The sequence below is a fragment of the Petromyzon marinus genome, unplaced genomic scaffold, assembly GCF_048934315.1.
Source record: "Petromyzon marinus isolate PM22_M1 ecotype Great Lakes invasive population unplaced genomic scaffold, UKy_Petmar_22M1.pri1.0 PM_G_Scaffold_21, whole genome shotgun sequence".
Classification (NCBI taxonomy): domain Eukaryota; kingdom Metazoa; phylum Chordata; class Hyperoartia; order Petromyzontiformes; family Petromyzontidae; genus Petromyzon; species Petromyzon marinus.
Window position 1 is genome coordinate 1 of NW_027422773.1, and position 25,941 is coordinate 25,941.

Consider the following 25,941-nt stretch of genomic DNA (forward strand, 5'->3'; position numbering starts at 1 on the left):
AATAACAGTACTCACTGGGCTAATGATAAAATAACGGTACTCACTGGGCTAATGATAAAATAACGGTACTCACTGGGCTAATGATAAAATAACGGTACTCACTGGGCTAATGATAAAATAACGGTACTCACTGGGCTAATGATGAAATAATGGTACTCACTGGGCTAATGATAAAATAACGGTACTCACTGGGCTAATGATAAAATAACAGTACTCGCCGGGCTAATGATAAAATAACGGTACTCGCTGGGCTAAGGATAAAATAATGGTACTCGCTGGGCTAATGATAAAATAACAGTACTCGCTGGGCTAATGATAAAAAAACGATACTCGCTGGGCTAATGATAAAATAACGGTACTCACCGGGCTAATGATAAAATAACGGTACTGACTGGACTAATGATAAAATAACAATCCTCACTGGGCTAATGATAAAATAACGGTACTCACTGGGCTAATGATAAAATAACGGTACTCACTGGGCTAATGATAAAATAACGGTACTCACTGGGCTAATGATAAAATAATGGTACTCACTTGGCTAATGATAAAATAACGGTATTCACTGGGCTAATGATAAAATAATGGTACTCACTGGGCTAATGATAAAATAACGGTACTCACTGGGCTAATGATAAAATAACCATACTCACTGGGCTAATGATAAAATAACGGTACTCACTGGGCTAATGATAAAATAACGGTACTCACTGGGCTAATGATAAAATAACCATACTCACTGGGCTAATGATAAAATAACGGTACTCACTGGGCTAATGATTAAATAACGGTACTCACTGGGCTAATGATAAAATAACGGTACTCACTGGGCTAATGATAAAATAACGGTACTCACTGGGCTAAAGATAAAATAACGGTACTCACCGGCCTAATTATAGAATAACGGTACTCACTGGGCTAATGATAAAATAACGGTACTCACTGGGCTAATGATAAAATAATGGTACTCACTGGGCTAATGATAACATAACGGTACTGACTGGGTTAATGATAAAATAACGGTACTCACTGTGCTAATGATAAAATAACTCTACTCACTGGGCTAATGATAAAATAACGGTACTCACTGGGCTAATGATAAAATAACAGTACTCGCCGGGCTAATGATGAAATAACGGTACTCGCTGGGCTAAGGATAAAATAACGGTACTCGTTGGGCTAAGGATAAAATAACGGTACTCGCTGGGCTAATGATAAAATAACGGTACTCGCTGGGCTAATGATAAAATAACGGTACTCGCTGGGCTAATGATAAAATAACGGTACTCACTGGGCTAATGATAAAATAACCATACTCACTGGGCTAATGATAAAATAATGGTACTCACTGGGCTAATGATAAAATAACGGTACTCACTGGGCTAATGATAAAATAACCATACTCACTGGGCTAATGATAAAATAACGGTACTCACTGGGCTAATGATAAAATAACGGTACTCACTGGGCTAATGATAAAATAACCATACTCACTGGGCTAATGATAAAATAACGGTACTCACTGGGCTAATAATTAAATAACCGTACTCACTGGGCTAATGATAAAATAACGGTACTCACTGGGCTAATGATAAAATAACGGTACTCACTGGGCTAAGGATAAAATAACGGTACTCACTGGCCTAATGATAGAATAACGGTACTCACTGGGCTAATGATAAAATAACGGTACTCACTGGGCTAATGATAAAATAACGGTACTCACTGGGCTAATGATAACATAACGGTACTGACTGGGTTAATGATAAAATAACGGTACTCACTGTGCTAATGATAAAATAACGCTACTCACTGGGCTAATGATAAAATAACGGTACTCACTGGGCTAATGATAAAATAACAGTACTCGCCGGGCTAATGATGAAATAACGGTACTCGCTGGGCTAAGGATAAAATAACGGTACTCGTTGGGCTAAGGATAAAATACCGGTACTCGCTGGGCTAATGATAAAATAACGGTACTTGCTGGGCTAATGATAAAATAACGGTACTCGCTGGGCTAATGATAAAATAACGGTACTCACTGGGCTAATGATAAACTAACCATACTCACTGGGCTAATGATAAAATAACGTTATTCACTGGGCTAATGATAAAATAATGGTACTCACTGGGCTAATGATAAAATAACGGTACTCACTGGGCTAATGATAAAATAACCATACTCACTGGGCTAATGATAAAATAACGGTACTCACTGGGCTAATGATAAAATAACGGTACTCACTGGGCTAATGATAAAATAACCATACTCACTGGGCTAATGATAAAATAATGGTACTCACTGGGCTAATGATTAAATAACGGTACTCACTGGGCTAATGATAAAATAACGGTACTCACTGGGCTAATGATAAAATAACGGTACTCACTGGGCTAAGGATAAAATAACGGTACTCACCGGCCTAATGATAAAATAATGGTACTCACTGGGCTAATGATAAAATAACGGAACTCACTGGGCTAATGATAAAATAACGGTACTCACTGGGCTAATGATAACATAACGGTACTGACTGGGTTAATGATAAAATAACGGTACTCACTGTGCTAATGATAAAATAACGCTACTCACTGGGCTAATGATAAAATAACGGTACTCACTGGGCTAATGATAAAATAACAGTACTCGCCGGGCTAATGATGAAATAACGGTACTCGCTGGGCTAAGGATAAAATAACGGTACTCGTTGGGCTAAGGATAAAATAACGGTACTCGCTGGGCTAATGATAAAATAACGGTACTCGCTGGGCTAATGATAAAATAACGGTACTCGCTGGGCTAATGATAAAATAACGGTACTCACTGGGCTAATGATAAAATAACGGTACTGACTGGACTAATGATAAAATAACAGTACTCACTGGGCTAATGATAAAATAACGGTACTCACTGGGCTAATGATAAAATAACGGTACTCACTGGGCTAATGATAAAATAACGGTACTCACTGGGCTAATGATAAAATAACGGTACTCACTGGGCTAATGATGAAATAATGGTACTCACTGAGCTAATGATAAAATAACGGTACTCACTGAGCTAATGATAAAATAACGGTACTCACTCGGCTAATGATAAAATAACGGTACTCACTGGGCTAATGATAAAATAACCATACTCACTGGGCTAATGATAAAATAACGGTACTCACTGGGCTAATGATAAAATAACGGTACTCACTGGGCTAATGATAAAATAACAGTACTCGCTGGGCTAATGATAAAATAACGGTACTCGCTGGGCTAATGATAAAATAACGGTACTGACTGGGCTAATGATAAAATAACGGTACTCACCGGCCTAATGATAAAATAACGGTACTCACTGAGCTAATGATAAAATAACGGTACTCACTGGGCTAATGATAAAATAACGGTACTGACTGGGTTAATGATAAAATAACAGTACTCACTGTGCTAATGATAAAATAACGGTACTCACTGGGCTAATGATAAAATAACGGTACTCACTGGGCTAATGATAAAATAACGCTACTGACTGGGCTAATTATAAAATAACGGTACTCACTGGGCTAATGATAAAATAACGGTACCGTGCATTAGTGCACCTGTGTGGTGCCACAACAGCGAAGCCGCTCCGTCGAAACCGGGGCAGTCGCTGTGCTGCTGCGACCGAGAAGCCACCCGGCTCCCGTCACAGCACTTCCCCCCCCCCCCCCACATAAACACACACACTCACGTAGGGCCTCGTGGGGAGGGGGCGGGCACCTGCCCTGAGTTTTTACCCGAGAGGCCCCCTCGTGGGGGTGCTCCACGGTTTCTAAGGGCCAGGGAATTGGCAGGCACCCCCCCCCCCCCCCAGGCCAAATGACACTGGGGCGCCGTGGCTTAACTTAAATGACCACGGCGAACTCGCTGAGAACCGCAGTGAGGAGATGCCCAGGACACACGCGGACCAGCAGGCAGGTGGGGAGTGGGGCAACGCGGGTTTAAGCTTCTCTACCCATGGTGCACCACGGGTTAGCATCTCTACCCATGATGCACCGTGGGTTAGCGTCTCTACCCATGATGCACCGCGGGTTAGCGTCTCTACCCATAATGCACCGCGGGTTAGCATCTCTACCCATGATGCACCGCGGATTAATGGTTCTACCCGTGATGCACCGCAGATTGGCGGCGCGAGGGCTTTGAAGATCAACAGGAGGGAGGGATCGAGGAGCCGTCACCTCACTGTTACTCGCACGTCCGTGAGACGGGGCAGAGAGCAGCCAGATTCCGTTTGCAGCATCATCTTGCCGCGACCTCCATCGCCGCGAGGTCGGACCGCAAGTACGAGGGAGAGGGGTAAGACTAAAGGTGGCGAAATTCGGAGAGAAAATAGAGAGAGCGGACAGGTCGATTAAGCATCGGGCAGTAGAGAGATAGGTTAGACCTGTCCTGCTGGTCCGCACTGACATGCACAGTCTAGTCTTCTTTGGTTATTTCGGTAAAGTCACGTAGAATGAGAATAAAATAATAAATTGATAAATAAAATAACACAATAATATTCTCACGACGTTTCGGCAACAACACAAGCAGCCTTCATCAGGTGAAGGGACGAGACTGTCTGGTAGGACAGCGCTAGAGTGAAAAAAGGCCACGCTCAGATCACGACCTTTAAGCTGTGTCAGAACAAACAAAGCACCTTTACAAAGGAATTAGCATATAATTTAGCATTGAAATGGCTGAGTGATTAGCTTGTGATTGGTCACAGAAATGGCTATGTTAAAGTTAAAGCATACACATCCGCAGAGGCACCCCTTGACAAAGGAATTAGCATAGAATTTAACATTGAAATAGCTAAGTTAAAGCATACACATCCGCAGAGGCACCCCTTGACAAAGGAATTAGCATAGAATTTAGCATTGAAATAGCTGAGTGATTAGCTTGTAACTGGTCACAGAGATAGCTATGTTAAAGTCAGAGCATACACATTCACAACACACATACTTCACCTGGAATGGAACTTTCTACAAACAAACTGAGGGCACCCCAATGGGCTCCCCTTATCTCGGGTTGTAGCCAACGTATTCATGGAAAAATTTGAAACTGACGCCATCCAGACTGCCACTCTACGCCCGACCTTATGGAAGAGGTACGTGGATGACACCTTTGTCAGCTGGCCACATGGCCAGCCTGCTCTAGACCAATTCCGCGACCACATCAATTCCATACACCCAGCCATCAGATTTACCATGGAGGTCGAAAAAGATGGCAAACTACCCTTTTTGGATGTCTTAAGTAAAAGGAGACATGATGGTTCAATGAGCCACTCTGTCTACAGGAAAGCCACCCATACAGATGCTTACTTGAAACCGGATTCCCACCACCATCCATCCCAGAAGAACTCCCTCATCAAGACTCTATACCATAGAGCCCAATGCATTTCCAACCAGGAACACATTACCAGTGAACTCAATCACGTACACCAGGCTCTCAGGGCTAATGGTTACTCCGACTACACAATTCGCAAAGCCATCACTCCAGTCATAAAGAAGGATTCTCTTGTGGAGCCACTCAAAACCATCACCTTACCCTACATTGCAGGGGTCACTAAAAATATCTCCAAAATCCTGAATAAACACAAGATCCAGGTCCGATTCAACACAATACATAAAACGACATATCTCGGACCGCATCCGCGAACATAAAGCAGACTTGAAACACGGTAGGACGAACTCCTCTGCCGTGGCAGATCACTGTTATAATTCAGTGGGCTCACATGACATTGACTTCTCCAAGACGGAGGTTCTTTGCAAACTAGCCGGCTACCATGAGAGATTCGTTCATGAGGCCATTCACATATACAAGCACAGAGACAATTTCAACCGAGAAGATGGATTCTGGCTTAGTAACCATTGGAAAGATGTTTTAAACCATTTCCGTTCTTAATTAATTGTATTTCACGATGACCTTCAGACCGCAGCTCTTTCGCCAGCATTGACTCTTAATACCTCTCACACCACGGTTAATGGTATGGTTTACAACATGGAGTATAATAGCGCCTCGCAGCTGTCTCTCTCCCCCTCCTCTGTTTCGACCTTGGATGAACTCGTCCGTCTGAACGGGGCCCGTAGCTATCCGTGTTGCTAAAGTTGAGGGTAAGAATCCACCCATTTTTTTTTCACCATATAGCATTGTGATATATAACGACTTATTGTTGGTAGCTTAGCTGATTGGAGAATATAGAGTTTATTGATAACATTAAGGTAATTTATATTTTAGTTTTTTATTGGTTCACTATGTAGTATTCATTATACATTGTATTGTATACCCAGTTACTGTGAATAGCTCAGATGTATAGGCCTTGACTTCAACATAGCCATTTCTGTGACCAGTCACTAGCTAATCACTCAGTTATTTCAATGCTAAATTCGCCTAGTTATTTCAATGCTAAATTCTCCTGTTTGATTTGTACTAGGTGCCTCGGTGAATGTGTATGCTCTGACTTTAACATAGCTATTTCTGTGACCAGTTACAAGCTAATCACTCAGCTATTTCAATGCTAAATTCTATGCTAATTCCTTTGTCAAGGGGTGCCTCTGCGGATGTGTATGCTTTAACTTAGCTATTTCAATGCTAAATTCTATGCTAATTCCTTTGTCAAGGGGTGCCTCTGCGGATGTGTAAGCTTTAACTTTAACATAGCCATTTCTGTGACCAGTCACAAGCTAATCACTCGGCCATTTCAATGCTAAATTATATGCTAATTCCTTTGTCAAGGCGCTTTGTTTCTTCTGACACAGCTTAAAGGTCATGATCTGAGCGTGGCTTTTTTCACTCCAGCGCTGTCCTACCAGACAGTCTCGTCCCTTCACCTGATGAAGGCCGCTTGTGTTGTGGCCGAAACGTCGTCAGAATATTATTGTGTTATTTTATTTTATCAATTTATTATTTTATTCTCATTCTACGTGACTTTACCGAAAGAACCAAAGAAGATGAATCCTTGCAGTCACGAAAGCTTTAAATCGAAACAGTCTAGTCTGTTTATTCGTGGAGAATAAATAATCGACGGTAAAATAAAACAAGATTATGCAATTCAAGTGCGTGATGCTGCTGCTGGCGGTGGTTACCGCGTGTGTGTAGAGCTGCGCCGTGAGGTACCCGGGTACGCGCGTGCATAATCATACAACGGTTGTTGCGGTTGTGGCAGTGGTAGTTGTGGCTATCGTGGTGGTGGTGGGCATTGTGGTCGGTGGCATGACTGGTGGTGCTCGTGCGGAGCCGCGGTCGCGCATCTTTACACGGCTATTTATAGCGCGAGTCGTAGCGGACGAAGGGAGCGACGCGCGGGCAGCCGCCGCGCTATTTTTAGCGTGGGCACGTGGTGGGTAACCGCGCATGGCCGAGTGTGGGCAGCGGCGTATACCTGGGTACGTGTAGGGGAAATGCACGCGGGGAGCGTGTGTGTGCGAATGACCCGAGGTGGCCGAGAGCCAGCCAAGAGACGTGTCTCGTAGGAGTTTGCGCGGAGGCAGCGAGCTCGGAGCTGCGAACGGCAGCAACGAGGAGGGAAGAGGAGGAGGAAGAAGATGAGGGGCAGCAGCCCCCACGCACTTGCCACTAACAGAAAATCAATCTCGTGTTCCGGTGCCACAGCCGTTCCGTGTATTTGGACTCTTTCAGCTCGCTGTCGCATCAATGCGCACGCCTCCAATGCCCCGGAGGAGAACTCATTAGCAAGCACGGCCAACGCCACTGCCTGGGAATGTGCTCCAACAGGACAAAATTAATCCGCGACAGAATGAATAATAAATTACGGTCGCATTTTAGGCCCACGTATGGAATAATCAGGCGTGGATTTACCCATATGTGGAATACCGCTACGGGAATCGACGTATTTTAACGACCCAACAATCTTCAAATAAACGGGGAATCGACCGATTTTTTTTTTTACCATGCAAAATCTCGAACACTGCTTGATCCATGCTCGAGCAGAAAGAAACAGGTGTTCAAAATATCACAGCTTGATCCATGCTTGATCATTCCGCCGCGGATTCATTATCTCCCGTTACAGCGCGCCTGTCGGGAAGCACGTGTTTTATTACAGAGTGCGGTGTAGCGCACGCGCCTGCAGACATTACGTAATCCACCGGGTATTAATAATAGCAACTCTGCCCCTGCCGCGCGCATGTCACTTGCGGAGATGCGAGAGGCGCGCAGAAGTAAAACTATGACCCAGTTCAAAATGTCCATAAAGATTGATTCCTTTGAGAGAGAAAAAAAATGCCGTGCCATTTATTACTTACTTATCCATCTCTTATCCATCTCTTGTCCATCTCTAATCCGTCACTGTGCCATCACTCCTGGCATGAATCGTCCATGCAGCCATTATTCATGAGCTGTAAAAATAATAATGTACAGCCTTTAGTCAATCCACTGCTGAACAACATACAGCGGTATACAACAACATACCTGTCCTGGGCCTTCCCAAGGTCAACTCAGCCTTAAATATCCGACTGATGTCGTGTGTGAACATCAGCACTGGGGAGACAAAGGTGGCGAGGCCATGCTGCAGATGACACCACAATTGATGTGCTATGCTGGTCTTTATAGGTGCCTGCAGTCTGCATGTGTCTCTGTGGTATATTAAAAGCCAAGTAAGAGATCTGGGTATTTGTTTGCTTGATGTATGCGCTATGCAATGTCAGACTGAAGCACACATTAACATGAATAATAAATGTCATTTAACATTTATATACAGCCTAAAACCAAAACAACAGTGAATCTTCACCCACTCACTCACCACTCACTCACCACACTGCAGGTCACAACAACACTCACTCACTACTCACTCACCACACTGCAGGTCACGACAACACTTACCCACTCACCACCCACTCACCACACTGTAGGTCACAGCAACACTCACTCACCCACTCACTCACCCACTCACCACACTGCAGGTCACACCAACCACTCACCACACTGCAGGTCACAACAACACTCACACATCCACTCACCCACTCACTCACCACTCAGGTCAGGACAACGGTCACTCACCCATTCACCCAGCCACTCACTCACCACACTGCAGGCCAAGATGATGATGATCATCATCATCTTGATCACTCACCCATTCACCCAGCCACTCACTCACCACACTGCAGGCCAAGATGATGATGATCATCATCATCTTGATCATCATCCAGCGGTGGACTGACAGAGTGATGTGAGAGAGACAGAGAGAGATTAAATGAAAGCCATTTCATTTAATCTCTCTCTGTCTACTCGTATTTAGATGGATTCACACTGTTGATATTCTCTGTCAGACACTCAGATATCTCTCTCTATCAATATAGATGGATATTAAAAATAAACCTGCGTGTGACGCTGTTGGGCCACAAGGGCTGTTAGAGAGGCACCGATGGAAGCTCCCACACCCGTCCGCCTTTGTATTCCCAACTGCGGATATTAAAAAAATGTTTTTTTACTCCACCCGCACTGAAGGCCGAGGGGAGCTCTATGGGACTCACAGAACCGGTTCCGACACCGTTCGCCACTGATGACAGCCGTGGTCGGTAATGGAACTGCTCTTAGTAGAAGCTGCTGCTGGGTTCGTGGAGCGTAGATACGCTAACCACTGCGCTACCGCTCCCCGTACACACACACACATATACATAACTACACGCGTGTCTATTCGTACTTAATGTGTACATGACGTTATCATCATGCACACTCGACGTGGTCAATCCACTGCTGGATGAAGTCTCCGTGGGCTCCATGCTACAGCCATATCCCACCATCCTGCCAAGCGACACACACACACAAATATAATAATAATAATTATTTTTTTACTTAAAACTTTCGTCAATGCCGACATTCGTATTCTGGGTTCTTTCGGTAAAGTTACGTAGAAGGAAAATACAAAATAAATTTTAAATTCAAAATAATAAATGTAAAATAATAAAAGCTGTTTCTTTAGGTCATTCGGTAAAGTCACGTATAAAGGTTCAAAGGAAATAACAAAAAAAAGTTGTAAGTCTAAAATTGTATTTCTTACACTTGGCCAAAAGAATGGGGGAGGGGGGTATCGCGTGATTTCAAGAGGACATTTGGAAACCATATAAAGCAACACAGACGGTCGGTCTGTGTTGCTTTATATGGTTTCCAAATTTTGCTAAAACCTGTTTAATTTAGTGTGCTCCTCTGTGTAGATATCTGCAGTTATGTGTTTCCTCTCTCTCTTAAATTTAGCTCTTCTGTACCTGATGATTGCTTTTGTTGCAATCAAAACGTCGTACGCTATTATGTAATTTTATTATTTCTTATGCCTACGTGACTCTACTGAATGTTATTAATTAGGAACGGGGGCGTGACCAAGGGCGGAGCCTGAAAAGGGGGCGTGGCCAATGGATGGTCCTGGAAAGGGGCGTAGTCAAGGGGCGGGGCCTAAGAAGGGGCGTGACCAAAGGGCCACGCCCACGAAGGCCGAGTCCCGGGAGCGATGGCGTCTGTTTGCCGTCTCTGAGAAGGATTCCGCCTGCTCCGACCCCGGCTCCTCGGCGTCGGCCTCTTCGGTCTCCGCTCTTTGCGCAGCAGGTAGAGTGTCACGACGAGGAGCTGTCCTCGTCACCATTGCATCGTCATCCCCGTGGAGTGTGTGTGTCTCGTTACCCGTGGTGGTCACCACACACACGCGGCACGCAGTAGTGAGCTGCTAGATGCCAGCCAAGAGCAGTACAAAGTGGAGCCCTCTCTCTCTCCATCTCTCTCTCTCCCTCTCTCTCTCGCCCTCTCTCTCCCTCTCTCTCTTTTTTTACGATCAGAAGAAACAAGGAGATGCTCGGTGTAGTCGGCTCTTTGCTCCGTTCATCATTTCGGTTTTTTTGTGTTTTTTTAATGCTTTGCTTTATATAAACCACCCCCCTTTTAAGTGAAAGACCCAAAAAAAATATTTTTTTTCTTTCCCCTTCCCTCTCTCTCCCTCTCCCTCTATCTCCCTCTCTCGCTCTCTCTCTCCCTCTCTCGCTCTCTCTCTCTCCCCCTCTTTCTCTCTCTCTCTCCCTCTCGCTCTCTCTCCCTCTCTCTCGCTCTCTCTCTCGCTCTCTCTCCCTCTCTCTTTTTTTACGATCAGAAGAAGCAAGAAGATGCTCAGTGTAGTCGACACTTTGCTCCGTTCATCATTTCGTTTTTTTTGTTTTTTTTATCTTTGCTTTTTGTAACCCCCCCCCTTTTAAGTGAAAGACCCAATTTTTTTTACTTTTTTTTCCCCTTCCCTCTCTCTCTACCCCCTCTCTGCCCCCCTCTCTGCCTCTCCTCTCTCTCTACCCCCTCTCCGCCCCCCCTCTCTCTCTGCCCCCTCTCTTCCTACTCCATTTGGCTCTCTCTCGCTCTCTATTTTCTTTATAACTACGACAAGTGCTGCACCTGCACGCAGCCCTTCCCACAGTCAAACGGCCTCCGACGGGTAGCTCAGATCTGCATGCAGAGCTCTCCGTCATCTGCCACCGAGCACACGGCCTCCTCCAGCGCCCACTGCTCCTTGAAGGCCGGCACGGCGTGGGTCAGCCGGGCGTGGCGGAACTCCAGCCACACCCTGGCTCCGACCAGAGCGCGGAAGATGCCCAGGCTGCTGGCCGGACGTTGCCCCTCCAGGGCCACCTTCCTCGCCCTGTATATGGCAAGCTTGGCGTAGCCGAAGAGCACGTTGACCAGCCCCTGAAGATGTTGGGGTCCGTCGCCCTTCGGGTATCCAAAGATGAGGACCATCGGGGAGAAGTGGAGGCTGAACCTTAGGAGGATGTTTCTCAGGACCTTGAACAGCGAGTCCAGGCTCTTGCACTCCACGTATTGGTGCGCCACCGTCTCCACTTTACCGCAGAACCGGCACTCCGGGGACGTGTCGGTGAAGCGCGCCAGGGAGACGTTGGTGGTGACGGTGCCGTGGGCGATGCTCCAGCTGAGGTCGCCGATGCGGTTGTGCGTCGGTCTGCAGTAGAGTTGCCTCCAGCGAGGCCTCTCCGGAGAGACGCAGGGCAGGGCTTTCCTCCAGGCATGGTCCTTGTGGCTCCTCAGGGTGTCCTGTTGGTGGAACCGGACCATGTAGGAGTAGAGCACCTTCCTCTTTACATTTGCGAAGGCCACCTCCGGTAGGTCTTCTAGCCGGCACAGGTTGTGATCCGCCTTCGTTTGTCGGCATTGGCGATGCAGTGGCACGACTGAGAGCTCCGGTGGAGGGGGATCGAGAGGGGCCTCGTCATCCCCAACGCCGATGGGGGGCGTTCTCCCCGCTGCCGCTGAGAAGGCCCCTTTGGCTTCGGCCAGGATCCAGGCAACCACCCGGAGCGACTGCAGCCCTGTCTTTGCGGCCACGTCTGCTGGTCCGAACCACCGGCCCCTTGTTTCAGGCTCCACAAGATCTCCCATCCTGGTGAGCCGCGCGTTGGCGAGGCGCCTCTCTATGCCAGGGGTGGTGGTGGTGGATGGCAGCTTTGTCTGTGGGTTCCTGAGGATCGGTTCGAAGACCAGATCCTCGGCCGATTGCAGTTGGTTCAGCCTCCTGACGGCGAGGGAGCTCCATGTCTGCAGGACGCTTCTGTAGAAGGGTGGCAGCTGTCCCAGTGGGAGGCCCTGCAGGTCCATGTAGAATAGTTACTTGGAGCACTGCAGACCCCCCAGCTGTTTCAGGAGGAAGGAGGCCGTGACGCTCCAGGCCAGTGCAGGGGCGGCGTGCAGGAACTTTTGCGCTGCCTGCAGTCGGAAGGTGGCCAGCTGACTCCGCACGCACACCAGCCCATGACCGCCCTCGTCCAGTGGCAGGGCCAGGACCCCACCCGCGACCCGGTGTCCTCCACCCGACCAGAAGAAGTCGAGGACTCGCTTCTGAAGTGCGTTGACGAGGCTCATGGGGGGGTGCAGGGAGAAGAGTCGGTGCCACAGCATGGACGTCACCAGCTGGTTCACCACCAACGTCTTTGTCCTGAAGGTGAGGAACTTGCACAGGCGACTCCAGGTGGCCAGCAGCTCCTTCACCTTCTCCTCCAGCTCGACCCAGTTCCTCTGCGGTGGTTCCTCCTCTGGTCCGAGGAACACCCCCAGGTGGTGCAGCGATGTTGTGCTCCAATTGATGGCTTTTTCCTTCTCGGGACACTCGGTCATGTCCCACGCTCCAACCAGCAGGCCGCTGCACTTTTGCCAGTTCATCTTTGATGAGGAGGCTTTCGAAAAGACCTCCTGGCACTCATGCAGCAGGGCGACATCAGCCAGGGAGCGCAGGATGAGGAGGACGTTGTCGGCGTATACCGTCAGGACCAACTTGACGCTTGGTTCCCTCAGCACCAGGCCGCTGAGTCTCCGCCTTATGAGATTCAGGAAAGGCTCTAATGCCAGGGCATAAAGTTGGCCCGACAATGGGCATCCGTGTCTCATTCCTCGCTCGAATTTGACCGGGGCAGTGAGGGCGCCGTTGATCTTGATCATGCACTCCGCCTTGGTGTAGAGTAGGCGGATCGTTCGGACAAAGGCATCCCCAAAACCCAAGGTCTTGAGGGTTCCCAGCAGGTACTTGTGGTCCACTCTGTCAAAAGCCTTTTCCTGGTCAAGAGCAAGAAACGCAATTGGGATGCCCAACCTCTGGGACACCGCGATGAGGTCCCTGACCAGGAAGATGCCGTCGTGGATGGTTCGTCTGGGGATGGTGTAGGACTGGTCCCCGTGTACGACTTGTGCAATCACCCCTTTCAGTCGCAGGGAGAGAGCCTTCGTCAATATTTTGTAGTCTGTGTTCAGGAGGGAGACCAGACGCCAGTTTTGTAGGTGCCTCAGGTCTCCGTTCTTGGGAAGCAGAGTGAGCACCGCCCTCCTCCAAGACTGAGGCATCACCCCAGTGACTGAGGCTTCCTCCAGCACCTCTCTGTAGTCCTCCCGCAGGGATGGCCAAAAAGCGGCGTAAAATTCCCCTGTTAGGCCGTCTAACCCTGGGGATTTATTTGGGGCCAGTCCTCTTACAGCTGCGTCAAGGTCAGTCCTGGTGAGCTTTTGCTCTAGCAGCTCTTTCCCGTCTTCCCCCAGGGTGGGTAGACCACTCCATGCCTCCGCCTGGGCCGGTTCCGATGTTTCTTCAGGGGAGAACAGGCTGCCGTAGAAGTCTCTGATGATGGTCGACTTCTGCTGGAGTTCGTGCACCAGGACACCGTCACCATCAAAGAGGCACTCCATGGATTTGCGTCTCCCATTCTGCCTCCCGAGGAAGTAGAAAAGCGGGGATCCCGTGTCGAGGTCCGTGATGAGCTTCACCCGGGATCGCACAAACGCTCCCCTCGTCTGCTCCTCATGTAGCCCTTTGAGACGCTCCCTATTCTCCTCGTATTCTTGGAGAAGAGCAGGGTCGCTGTCCTCGGCGAGGCGACCCTCCAAATTGAGGACTCGGGCTTCCATGTCGGTGATGTCCGCGTTCTTCGGTCTGGTGCTCCCCCAGGTGTATTGTTGGCACAACAGCCTGGTGTGCACTTTGCCCATATCTCTCTCTCTCTCTCCCTCCCCCTCTCTCTCTCCCTCTCTCTCTCTCCCTCTCTCTCTCCCTCTCTCTCTCCCTCCCTCTCTCTCTCCCTCTCTCTCTCCCTCTCTCTCTCTCTTTCCCTCTCTCTCCTTTTTTTAGAATTCGGTGTTTGATGGTCTGCAACCTTTTATACATCTTTCAATGAAAATAACTGAAAGTTACAATCTCCTGTATACATTGGCAAGGTTTGTTATTCGAAAAACACGACTTGCACGAAATGCTATTTTTTTTTTACTCGCGGCTCGTAACTGTAAAGTAAATTGTGACGAGCAATTTGGCAGTAGACTCGCAACGATTGAGGGTTGAGTCTTCTCCATGTAGAATTATTCAGCGGGAAAGTCTGTCAAGTACTTCTTTAGCTCGTCAGCCCAATGGTTTGTCCATCAGAATTTTCTCGAGGGCGTCGTTCACGACGGACGCGTTCCCTGGTGATGGCTCTCGTCACGACCGCGAGCTTCTCCAGGGACTCTGAGACCGAGGAGGACGCATTCCCTTTAAGAGTGTGCTCCTAATCTCAGCTCGTTACCTGTATAAAAGACACCTGGGAGCCAGAAATCTTTCTGATTGAGAGGGGGTCAAATACTTATTTCCCTCATTAAAATGCAAATCAATTTATAACATTTTTAACATGCGTTATTCTGGAATTGTTTTGTTGTTATTCTGTCTCTCACTGTTCAAATAAACCTACCATTAAAATGATTGACTGCTCATTTCTTTGTCAGTGGGCAAACGTACAAAATCAGCAGGGGATCAAATACTTTTTTCCCTCACTGTACATAGGCGTTAAGACAAAATCCCTGCCGAGTACAGTGTAGCTTCACTGTAATACAGTAGGCGACACTGCTAATGTAAATGGCTCCGTTGTGATCAGGGGAACCAAGTGTGTGGGATTATTTTCAGCAGTGTGAAATGCACTGCACGACGACTCCACTGCAGCAGCATACTTGAAATTGGTTTTGGCTAATCAACGTTGATATATGGTGCAATGTATGCTCAATAAAAAAAACGTGTTGTCAAATATCAGACTGGCCCAGTCCGGAATGGTTTTTGAAACTCCTGAATGTTTATATGTATTGAAGACTCTGAATGCATTGTGTTTACTGCCAATACCAATTAGGACATGTATGCATGCCATTACTACAAAACTTCCTTAGTTTGGGACAATGATTAGCCAAAGTTAAACCCCTGCAACTCGTGTTTTCAATTATTTGCTTTTTCGAAGAAACAGTTAACAGTTAAGCCCAACAATTGAAAACTATAAAAAAACATACTTTAGAACAGTAAACACAACAAAGTCTTGCTTCTGATTCAATGCATTCTATCAAGATCGCGGGTTTATTGAAGACCAATTTCGAAGTGAAGTCTGCGCGGGAATTAAACGATACAATTGACAACATACCTACCCCCAAGTGAAATTTAAAATCAATAAAAAAAACACCAGCTTCTCCTCCCCAGTTGCAAACAAAGTGATAGATGTGTATGCAGAGGAGACGACTGACAATAGTTTAACTCGTTGGTGGTTTGTTCATCGTGGCAGGGCGCTGAGAGCCATCTCCTTCATCCGGCGCCGGCTCACGGTGAAACGACCACAAGTCCTGTTAAAGCTGTCACCAAAGGGGGCCACAAAACAAGAGGAAGTTATCACGACAGCAGTGTATGAAACAAACCCATTTTTACGACGATTAAGGCACTGGAGAGCAAGAGCAGGCAGTGGTTAAAACAAAAACCTAGATTTTTTAAAAAGATTTATGGAGCTGTTAATCAGAACAAAGGATGTGTTTGCATTTTAGTCAACTTTAAAAAAAGAGCAAATGAGACGTGGAAACCAAGTACATTTGTTGGTAATGATTAATAATTTGGATATATATAAACTCCCAGAAAACAGATTGTACGTGCTGATGTAAGATATTATTTTCATATAAAAATATTCTGTTCTGCACCATCACTGAACCGCGTCTTATCTCCCTCGCTCTCTCCCTCTACCCTCTCTACTACCACCACTATCACTACTACTACCACCACTATCACTACTACTACCACCACTAACTACCACTACTACTGCCACCACTATTACTACCACTACTACCGCCACTATTACCACTACTACCACCACTAACTACTACCACCACTAACTTCTACTACCACCACCACTATTACTACCACCACTAACTACCACTCTTACTACCACTACTACCACCACTATTACTGCTATTACTACCACTACTACCACCACTAACTACTACTACCACTACTTCCACCACTAACTACTACTACCACCACTCTCACTACTATTACTATCACTACTACCACTACTATCACTACTACCACTACTACTACCACCACTATTACTACCACTACTATGATCACCACTATTACTACCACTACTATGATCACCACTACCACCACTATTACTACCACCACTACTATCACCACTAACTACCAATACTACCACCATTATTACTATCACCATGCTACCACTACTACTACCGCTACTGCCACTGCTACTACACTCTATACTAATGTGTAGTGTACTCTATACGCGACTGTGCACAATTCTGAGTCACTTTAACTGCTTTGCCATTACTTATTGCCAATTATGGACTCGGACTAATATTCTATCATCTCATAGAGTCCCTGGCACATAATAATATGCTACACAGTGGCAGTGGGTGTCGCAAAATGTTGATTTACTACTAATAAACCCCAATGATTCGATCATTGGGGAGGGCACGTGCTGTTGTATATGCCGGGTATGAAAATTTTGATGAAAATAATAAAAATTAAATGAAATTTTGAAAAATGTGTATTTATCCAAAATTATAGTATTTGATGTAAATATGTGCATAAATTATGCTAATTAGAGAATCGTATTATTTTATGTGATTATGCTAATGTGGGCAGTTATGATAATTAGGCTTCGCTTCGTTGCTCAGGGCCGTATCATCAATCGGGATCATACAATGAATTGTATGAAGTTATGCAGGTGTGTTGTAAGTATGCTAGATTAAGCTCAGCTTCGTTGTCTAAGTTTGTATTATAAATCATAATACAATTATTCCTGCTTTAACATTTACTGATTATGTATTACTGTTTATGTCAGGTCTCCAAATTCAAATCTCACCGCAGGATACAGTTCTTATTATTAAGATTATTACGCATGAACTCAAGAAGGAAACACTCAAACACTTCTGTGTTAAGAAATTTTAATTATGAACAAAAACATGACACTTTAATATGCGAACTCTCATGTTTGGAATTACCCCCGGTACCATCGGGGAAATTTCCTTCAGTGAGCAGTACATTTAACCATCAATGGTTGCGTTGTTTGACTTTGGCAACCGCACATATGATTAATTCCACCGCGTAACTCGAGCTTAGTTGGTGATAGGGAGAGTCTTTAAAACAGGCATGCAACGATATTTATACGAAAGGCAATAAAAGCAAATTATTATACCCCAAAGGCAAAAGTATACATCAATAGATTCATCGGCAAGATTATATAATTAACTAAATGTCTTGGAATAAGGGTGTGCAGCAGGGTGCGTGCCCTCCTACGGGAGATTCTTATCTTTGGCTAAGCTTTAATTAATTCGTAGACAAGATTACATGCTAAAGAAACGGGTTTAACACGATGTTATCTCTGTGAGCGTGTAGATTCGTGATGAAGATTTCAAAAGTTTAGTTTGTATCGATGAATCTATTGGTAATTTATGTGATTAGAAGTAAATTCACATAAAACAAAATAAGGAAAAATTAATGTACTTATAAACGGCGTATTCTTATCACTCGCTGAGCCGCGATGCCTTCACGGCCAGCTGATGGTTCATGCACTTTTATAATTAGTCTTCTTATTGTGTGGATTGTCTCTTTGGTAAATTATTGTGTGAGCAGACGCCGGGAGCGTCGTGGGTTTGTGAGGGTGGGGGAGGGTATACGAACGACGGCTGGTTCCCTATCTCTTGTCTTGGTTCCCAGCTGGTGCTGGTCGGTATGCGTGCGGGTCGAACCCACTGCGCGCTCGCTGGCGCTGCCACTCACACGGGCGGCTGGTCAGGCTCTTTCCCCTGCTGGATGAGCCGAGTTGGCACAACGCTTGGCAGCTGGCACCCTTGCTTGGTGGCGCTGGTGGCGCTGCTGCGCGCTCTTGCTCCGTCTCTCTCTGGCGGTGCCGATTGCGTGTGCAGATGGTTTTCTACAAGGCTGGCTTGGCCGATGCTTGGCCCTCTCCGCCCTTTCTAGAGGTTGATTGCTTGACGCTGAGAATAACTTTCAGCGATACTCTGTCGGTCCATGCCGAACTCAGCACAGAGCATCACCTCGCCCCTCTTCTCTGCGATGCACCACACGCATTGTTGCTCTCGAGGCCATGCCCCGGAGCTGGCTTGCTGTCCTCTTCCGAGCTGCTGTGTCTTCTTGTCGAGCTGATGGTCGCCGTCTTCTGCCGCTGGTAGCTGCGATTGTGATGTATGGCCCGTGTCTCTCTTTTTATGCCAAAATTTCTTGTTAGTATCTGATATCCCGAGGATAGAGGATTCGTTTTGGCTTAGGAATAACCCTGACTGCTAGAATTATTCTTGATGCTTCGGTCAGGTGTAGAAAATTATTAAAGGTGAAAATAACATTAGTATTGAATTCATAAATGAGTAATGATCCACTGATGTAGATTGTGGCTTGGTTTTTAAGTGGAGTGAGTGTGAGGATCGATAATGTTAGCTTCATCTTTGGTCGCTAAGTTTTGGAATTTTTACCATTTGTTAGCAGAAGCATGAAAAAGTTCACCAAAACGAAACGCCTGTTTGTTATTCTTCGTCGGGGGGGCGGGGGGGGGGCGTGTGTTTTTTTAATTGGACTTTATGACTGACCGTTTCCGTTGGTGGGAGGGGAGGGTGTCATTATCTTTGCGAGAGTGATAAGACAGCTGCTCGAAAGGGGGGGGGGGGGGTTCTGTTTGTTTGTGCTCCCAGCGACCCCGCGAGTGATTATATGAAAAAAAATATTGGCAAAATCATTAATATAAAAAAATGGAAAAAGGCCTATATATACAACAGTGCCACCCCACCCCCCACTGGCTCCGCCACTGCGAACGAGCGAACGTTGAGGAGTAATTTGGCCGCCGCAAATGTCTACGTTGGGGATGGGTCTCTGGAAAAGGTGGTCGGGAGATGTCACCTCCCTCGCCTGGTACGCAGGAGGTCGTGGGTTCAATCCCAACCCTGAAGACGCCTGCTGCTGTAGATTTGGAGTTTGCATCTCTCATCATCATCACGGTGGCTAGGAGATGTTAACTACTGCGCCTGGTATTTGGCCACGTGACGACGATGATGAGCCACTTTGCTGAGCTGTCATTTACGACGGCCAGTTCGCTACTGAAAAAGCGCTACCCGGTCGCTCGGTGGGGGGGCGCCTTGCCTGGCAAACATAAAAATTGTTTGGTTTATGTTTGGTCTTGATCTGACATGTTACAGGATGAGGAGGACCCATACCCTATTGGGAGCACCGAACGGACCCGGAGACTTTCGCGGCACCCGCCTTTCCGACCGCTGCTCGGTGTCGTCATTGTCGTCATTGCCTCTCGAGTGCAGACCATGACGCCCAACAAGATGGCTTCGGTGCTCCTCCCGCTGCTGCTGCTGCCGCCGTGCGGCGGCCAGCCGGAGCCGCCCTTAGCCAGATATTTCTACAATGCCACCGTCTACGAAAACTCCGCGCCCAGGACGTATGTGGAGAGCCACAGCAGAATGGGGTTCTACATCGGCCTCTGGGGCTTCATACCCACGTACTCCATCGTATCCGGGGATGAGGGGGCCGGGTTCACGGCAGAGGGGTTGCACTTGGGTGAGACTTTAATCTTGCGCATCCGCACGGGGAATGTGCCGTTGAACCGCGAGGAGCGCCGCGGCTACGTACTGGGGATAAGGGCGGTCACCTGGAGCCGCCGTTGTCTGGCGTTCATCACGGTCTACGTCCGGGTGATGGACCGCAACGAATTCAGCCCGCTGTTCTCGATGTCATCGTACGGCACGAGAGACTTAAAAGCGCCGGCGAGCACCGTCGGCCTCTTCGTCACCGACGACGCGCCGGCGGGCACCGTCGTCGTTCGCGTCGCCGCCACGGACGCTGACGAGGGCCCCAACGGGCGCATCCGTTACGCCCTGGCAAATCGCGTGTTCGCCGTGCACCCGACGAGCGGCGCTGTGATGCTCGTCAAGAGGCTGAAGCCCGATGATTGGGGGATATACATATTGAAGGTGCTTGCTGTCGACAGCGGTGGCCTGTCCAGCTCGGCGCACATCACGGTGTCCGTGTGCTTGACAAACCACGACTCCCCGCGTATTGCCGTCGTCGCGACCCGCGAGCCGCGGGCGTCATTTGCTAACCCCGCCGCCTCGTACGCCGAGCTCGCCGTGAAGGACGCCGATATCGGCCCCGCGGGGGAGATCAGCGCCGTGGAGATCATCGCCGGCGACCCCCTCCGGGCGTTCTCCGTCACCCTGACGGACGGAGCCGACCCCGACTCGACCTACGCGGTGAGGCTCTCGGGGCGGCTAGACTGGGCGGACTTCCCCTTCGGGGTGAACCTCACCGTGCAAGCTCGCGACAGGGGGAGGCCGCCCAATTACTCGGGGCCCGTCACGGTCACGGTCCGGGAGGGCGGCGCCGCCGGCGCGTTCGAGCGGAGCGTCTACACAGGTGCCGTCGAGCGGCGGTCTCCGCCCCGCACCGTCGTGCTCGCGGTCAGAGCCTCTTGCGGCGCGCGGAGCTGCCGGTACGTTGTCCGAGGTGGCGCCGACGGCGACTTCTTCGCCGTGAACCCCGCCACCGGGGTCGTCTCCGTCCGCAAGTCTCTGGCGGCGGTCGACAGACCCCGCCTCGCGTTCGACGTCGGTACCGACGTCGGCTCGGGCATCGCCAGCGTCACGATTGACGTCGTGTACTACAACGACCACGCCCCGGTCTTCGAGCGGCACAACTACTTCGCCTCGTTGAGGGAGGACGTCCCGGCGGGCACCTTTGTGCTCGTCGTGTACGCCACGGACAAGGACGAGGGGTACGACGGCCGCGTGACGTATGGCCTGGCGGACTCTGACCCCGGCCCATTCGCCGTTGACCCCTTCACGGGCATCGTCGTCACGACGGGGCCGCTGGACCACGAGGAGACGGCGGGGGTCTACTGGCTGCACGTGCGAGCCTCGGACTGGGGGACTCCGTTCCGCCGGGAGGCGGAGGTGATCGTGACTGTCCGCGTCGTCAACGTGAACGACAATGCGCCCGTCTTTGTGAGGAACTGCGTGGGTCAGATCCCCCGGGACCTCCGGCCTGGCGAGCCGATCTTCACCGCATTGGCCATCGACGCCGAGCTCCAGCCGGTGCTCTACGGCATCGCGTCCGGGAACGAGGGCGGCTTCTTCGCGCTCGACGACGCCCTCGGCGTCGTGACGCTCGCGCGTTCCCTCGCCGACGTCGCCGTCGGGCCGGTGGGGGCCTTTCACCTCGGCCTCACGGCCACCGACGGGGAGCTCTCGGCAGAGATGTTCCTGAACATCTCGGTCCTGGACGCCAGTCCCGGTTCGGGGCCGTCATTGCGGTGCGTGGCGACGGGGATTGTCCGGAGGATGGCCGAGATTCTCCACCGGGCGGACCAACAGCGAGACCGCCCGCGGCCTGTCGCCGCCAGCACCGTCAATCGGCACGCGCCGGCGTTCGCCACCCCGGCGGCCGCCGTGGAAGTCCGCGAGGACCTGCCCGTCGGGGCAGAGGTCATCCGAATGGAGGCCGAGGATTCGGACGACGGCTTCGAGGGGAAGCTGCTATACGCCCTGACGGACGACGGGGCGAGCGGCTTCACCGTGGACGCAGAGACTGGCATCGTGAGGGTCCTGGTGCCGCTTGACCGCGAGGCCGCCGCCTCCTACTCCATGAACGTCGTCGTCCACGACCTGGGGACGCCGCGGCGTTCTGCGAGCGCCACCCTCCGGGTCGTCGTCTTGGACGTCAACGACAACCGGCCGGAGTTCTCGCGGCGCGCCTACGCAGCCCGGGTGCCGGAGAGAGTGCGGCCGGGCCACGAGCTGCTCCGGCTGGAGGCCGCCGACGGCGACGAGGGCGACGCGGGCTCCGTGCGCTACCGCCTGCTGTCCGACACCGACCTCTTCCGCGTGGACGCCGAGACAGGCGCCTTGGAGGTGGCGGCGCCGCTGGACCGCGAGCGGCGCGCCGAGCACGCGCTGCTGGTGGAGGCGTCGGACCTGGCGCCGGAAGAGAGCCGCCTCTCTTCCGTCGCCGCGGTGATCGTGACGGTGGATGATGTGAACGACCACGCGCCCACGTGCGCGCCGAACCCCCTCCGCCTCCGTGTGCCCGAAGACGTCACGGTGGGGGCCGTCCTCGGCTGGCTGGACGCTCGAGACCCCGACGTGGGGCCGGCCGGGGAGGTGCACTACACGCTGGTTAGCGTGGACGGGGGGGACGGCACGTTCACGGTGCACAGGACGAGCGGGGCAGTGCGGCTGGCGCGGCCGCTCGACTTCGAGAGACGACGCCGCTACGACCTAAAGGTGGCCGCGCACGACAGCGACCCCAGGGGGCCACCGTCGACCATCTGCCGGGCGACGGTGGAAGTGACGGACGTGGACGAGAACAACCACGCCCCGCGGTTCGCGGATTCCATGGACAGCACACGCGTGCCGGAGGACGTCCCCATGGAGACCGCCATCTTCACCGCCACGGCCACGGACCACGATGAGGGTCTGGACGGGGAGGTGCGGTACTCCCTCGTGGGCGGATCCGACCTGGGGGTCTTCAACATTCATGTGGAGACCGGTAGACCACACCCACTACAACCACCACTACTACCCTCCTTCTCCCCGCTCCTCACGGTTCATGATGCTGGCTCACAGTTGATGACGCCGGCTGAAGGCTCACGCCGGCGCCCGTCTCTGCTGCGTGTCGTTCACGGCGTTTCGCGCCGGCAGGGGTGATTGTCACGACGCGGCCGCTGGATCGCGAGACGGTGAGGAGCTACTGGCTCGAAGTGCGCGCTACGGATCGCGGAGTCTTCCAACGCTTCTCCACACTGCACATCTACGTGGAGGTGCAGGTACGGAAATTCACGCGCACTCACACGTGCGTATGCACCGCTGCGTTTTAAAACGCCACGATGAGAGTACCGTGTGTGGTTCCCCCCCCCCCCCTACCCAAGGACGTGAACGACAACCCCCCGTGGGTGTCGCAGACGTGGTACCAGGCCGACGCTATGGAGAACTCTCATTCCGTTATATTCCAAGTGAAAGCCTGGGACCCAGACAAGGACAGCGTGCCCCGGGGCAAGGGCCTCACGTTCAACATCGTTAGTGGAGACCCACAGGGAATGTTCACCATAAACAAAACGTCAGGTGCGGGCGGTGGTGGGGGTGGAGAGCAAATTCACAACATTTACAATTGTAGTGTATAGTGGACACTACACGACACTTCTATACACCACAGAACGTGCCAATTCATTACTAGTACAGCACTAACATACAGCAACATTTACTATCGACGCATTTCCATTTGACGCGATGTGACTCAACAGAGTCCGACATCACAGTAACGAGCTCCCCCCCCCACCGCGTGCGTGCATGTGCCGGCCGGCATATGGTTGTGGTTGACCTCCGGTGAACCGACTCGTCACAGGCGCCATATCTAACGTCCCCAACAAGTCGCTGGACAGAGAGACGCAGGCGGAGTACGAGCTGGAGGTGAGAGAGTCACCGTGAGGGTGGTGTTGGTAGTGATGGGGAGTCCCTGACCCTTCATGATGGTGAGCGGGCCCAGGTAAAACTACGTGGCCGAGAGTCGGAGCCGTTTCCGCGACAGGAATGTCCTCTGGCTCCTACAGTATTTTATCTAACCTACTAGCAGGAAGTATCTGGCGTTGCCCGGGTAAAACAAATTATTTCAAAACTTCTCTTAAAAACCTTACATATACATACACAGATACTAAGGTATTGTGAAAGCCCGGTGGGCCGTTTGTCCATTTCTCCACCAACAAAATTATAAGAGGCTTGCACAAGTCCAAAAAGTCATAGAAAGTGTGGGGTACATAGTTGATCTAAAAGGTTTCTGAAAATTGTCGACCCACCCCCTCAAAAAATATCTTTATCCCTGCGTAGGTATATAAACCTACACACCCTTAATACAATAGAGTAAGTAGTATCTCTTGCCTCTGTAGTTGTATCTACTGACTGTATAGTAGTATCTACTGAGCCAGTAGTAGCTACTGACTGTTTAGTAGTATTTAGTGACTGTAGTAACTACTGACCGTAGTAGTATCTTTTGGGCCTACAGTAGTATCTACCGACTTTATAGTAGTAACAACTAACTGTATAGTAGTATCTACTGACTGTGTCGTAGTATTTACTGACTGTAGCAGTATTTACTGACTGTAGTGGTATATACTTACTGTTAGTATCTACTAACTCTATATAGCAATATCTACCAACTGGATAGCAGTTTCTACTATCACTACAGGAGTGCATACTGGCTGTGGTTGGACCTGCTATGATTACAGCAGTACATACTGTGGTGGTTCCTGCTTTCACTACAGCAGTGCATACTGACGGGTGGTATCCTGCTATGACTACAGCAGTGCATACCGACTATGGTGGTTCTTGCTATGATGACAGCTTTCACTACAGTAGTACATGCTGACTCTATCTTATATATGAAAGGGAAATTTGTGAATGTGTGTCTGTTCGAATTGTTTAGCATACTTGCCGACATGCAACCAACTTACTGTATATTAAACGAGAATATGCGATTCTAAAGAAATCTACAGTCTTCGATTCCTTTGCGCGAGATTCTTGGTGCGCTCAGGTTGAATTTAAAATGACTGAGTTATATATTTTCATTGGTATGTTATGTTTTTAAGTTTTCAGAAGTTTTAAAATATATTTTTGCCCCGGGCAACGCTGGGTATATCGACTCTATAGCACAAAGTCCTCACCTGACAAGTGTGGCGTGTTGAGGCCTAGTACCGTGCAGAGCCCCCGGCCTCGCCTAGATTGCCCCCCCCGCCCCCGCGCTAGAATAATCGTGTAAAGGCGCGATAATTTTAGTATCTACCGACCCTATAATAGTAATTGCACACATTGGGGTGGGGGGGGGGAGAGAAGAGCACGTGACACTTTGATGAATTTACCTCGGCGTCGCGTGTACATTTTGTTTGCATTTAGAAGGTGAATGAGAAATGGCGTCCACCCTGCAGCGACGGCGTGCGCGCCCATTGTCAGGGGCAACTCGCGTCAGCGTTTCGCGCATGCGCAATGGCGTGCTTTGTCGCGAGCCGGTCGGCAAAAGTAAATTACTAAATTAAGATAGATCGCACCAAAACGCGATTTTAACCACTTTTAAGGTGAAGGATGGGAAAACGAAATGGC

At 49.6% G+C, this 25,941-nt stretch overlaps 1 protein-coding gene across 1 annotated transcript in view; it reads left to right on the forward strand.

Annotated features, from left to right (window-relative positions):
* The first annotated feature begins 10,400 nt into the window (after positions 1-10,400).
* The window catches only part of LOC116937077 (protocadherin Fat 1-like), a 38,177-nt gene continuing 22,636 nt past the window's right edge, over positions 10,401-25,941 (forward strand). The window contains exons 1-5 of the mRNA XM_076060672.1: positions 10,401-10,566; positions 19,990-23,344; positions 23,497-23,621; positions 23,724-23,916; positions 24,197-24,261. Coding sequence (XP_075916787.1) covers positions 20,110-23,344; positions 23,497-23,621; positions 23,724-23,916; positions 24,197-24,261 — 3,618 coding nt within the window. The 5' untranslated portion in view covers positions 10,401-10,566; positions 19,990-20,109. The remainder of the gene's footprint in view (positions 10,567-19,989; positions 23,345-23,496; positions 23,622-23,723; positions 23,917-24,196; positions 24,262-25,941) is intronic.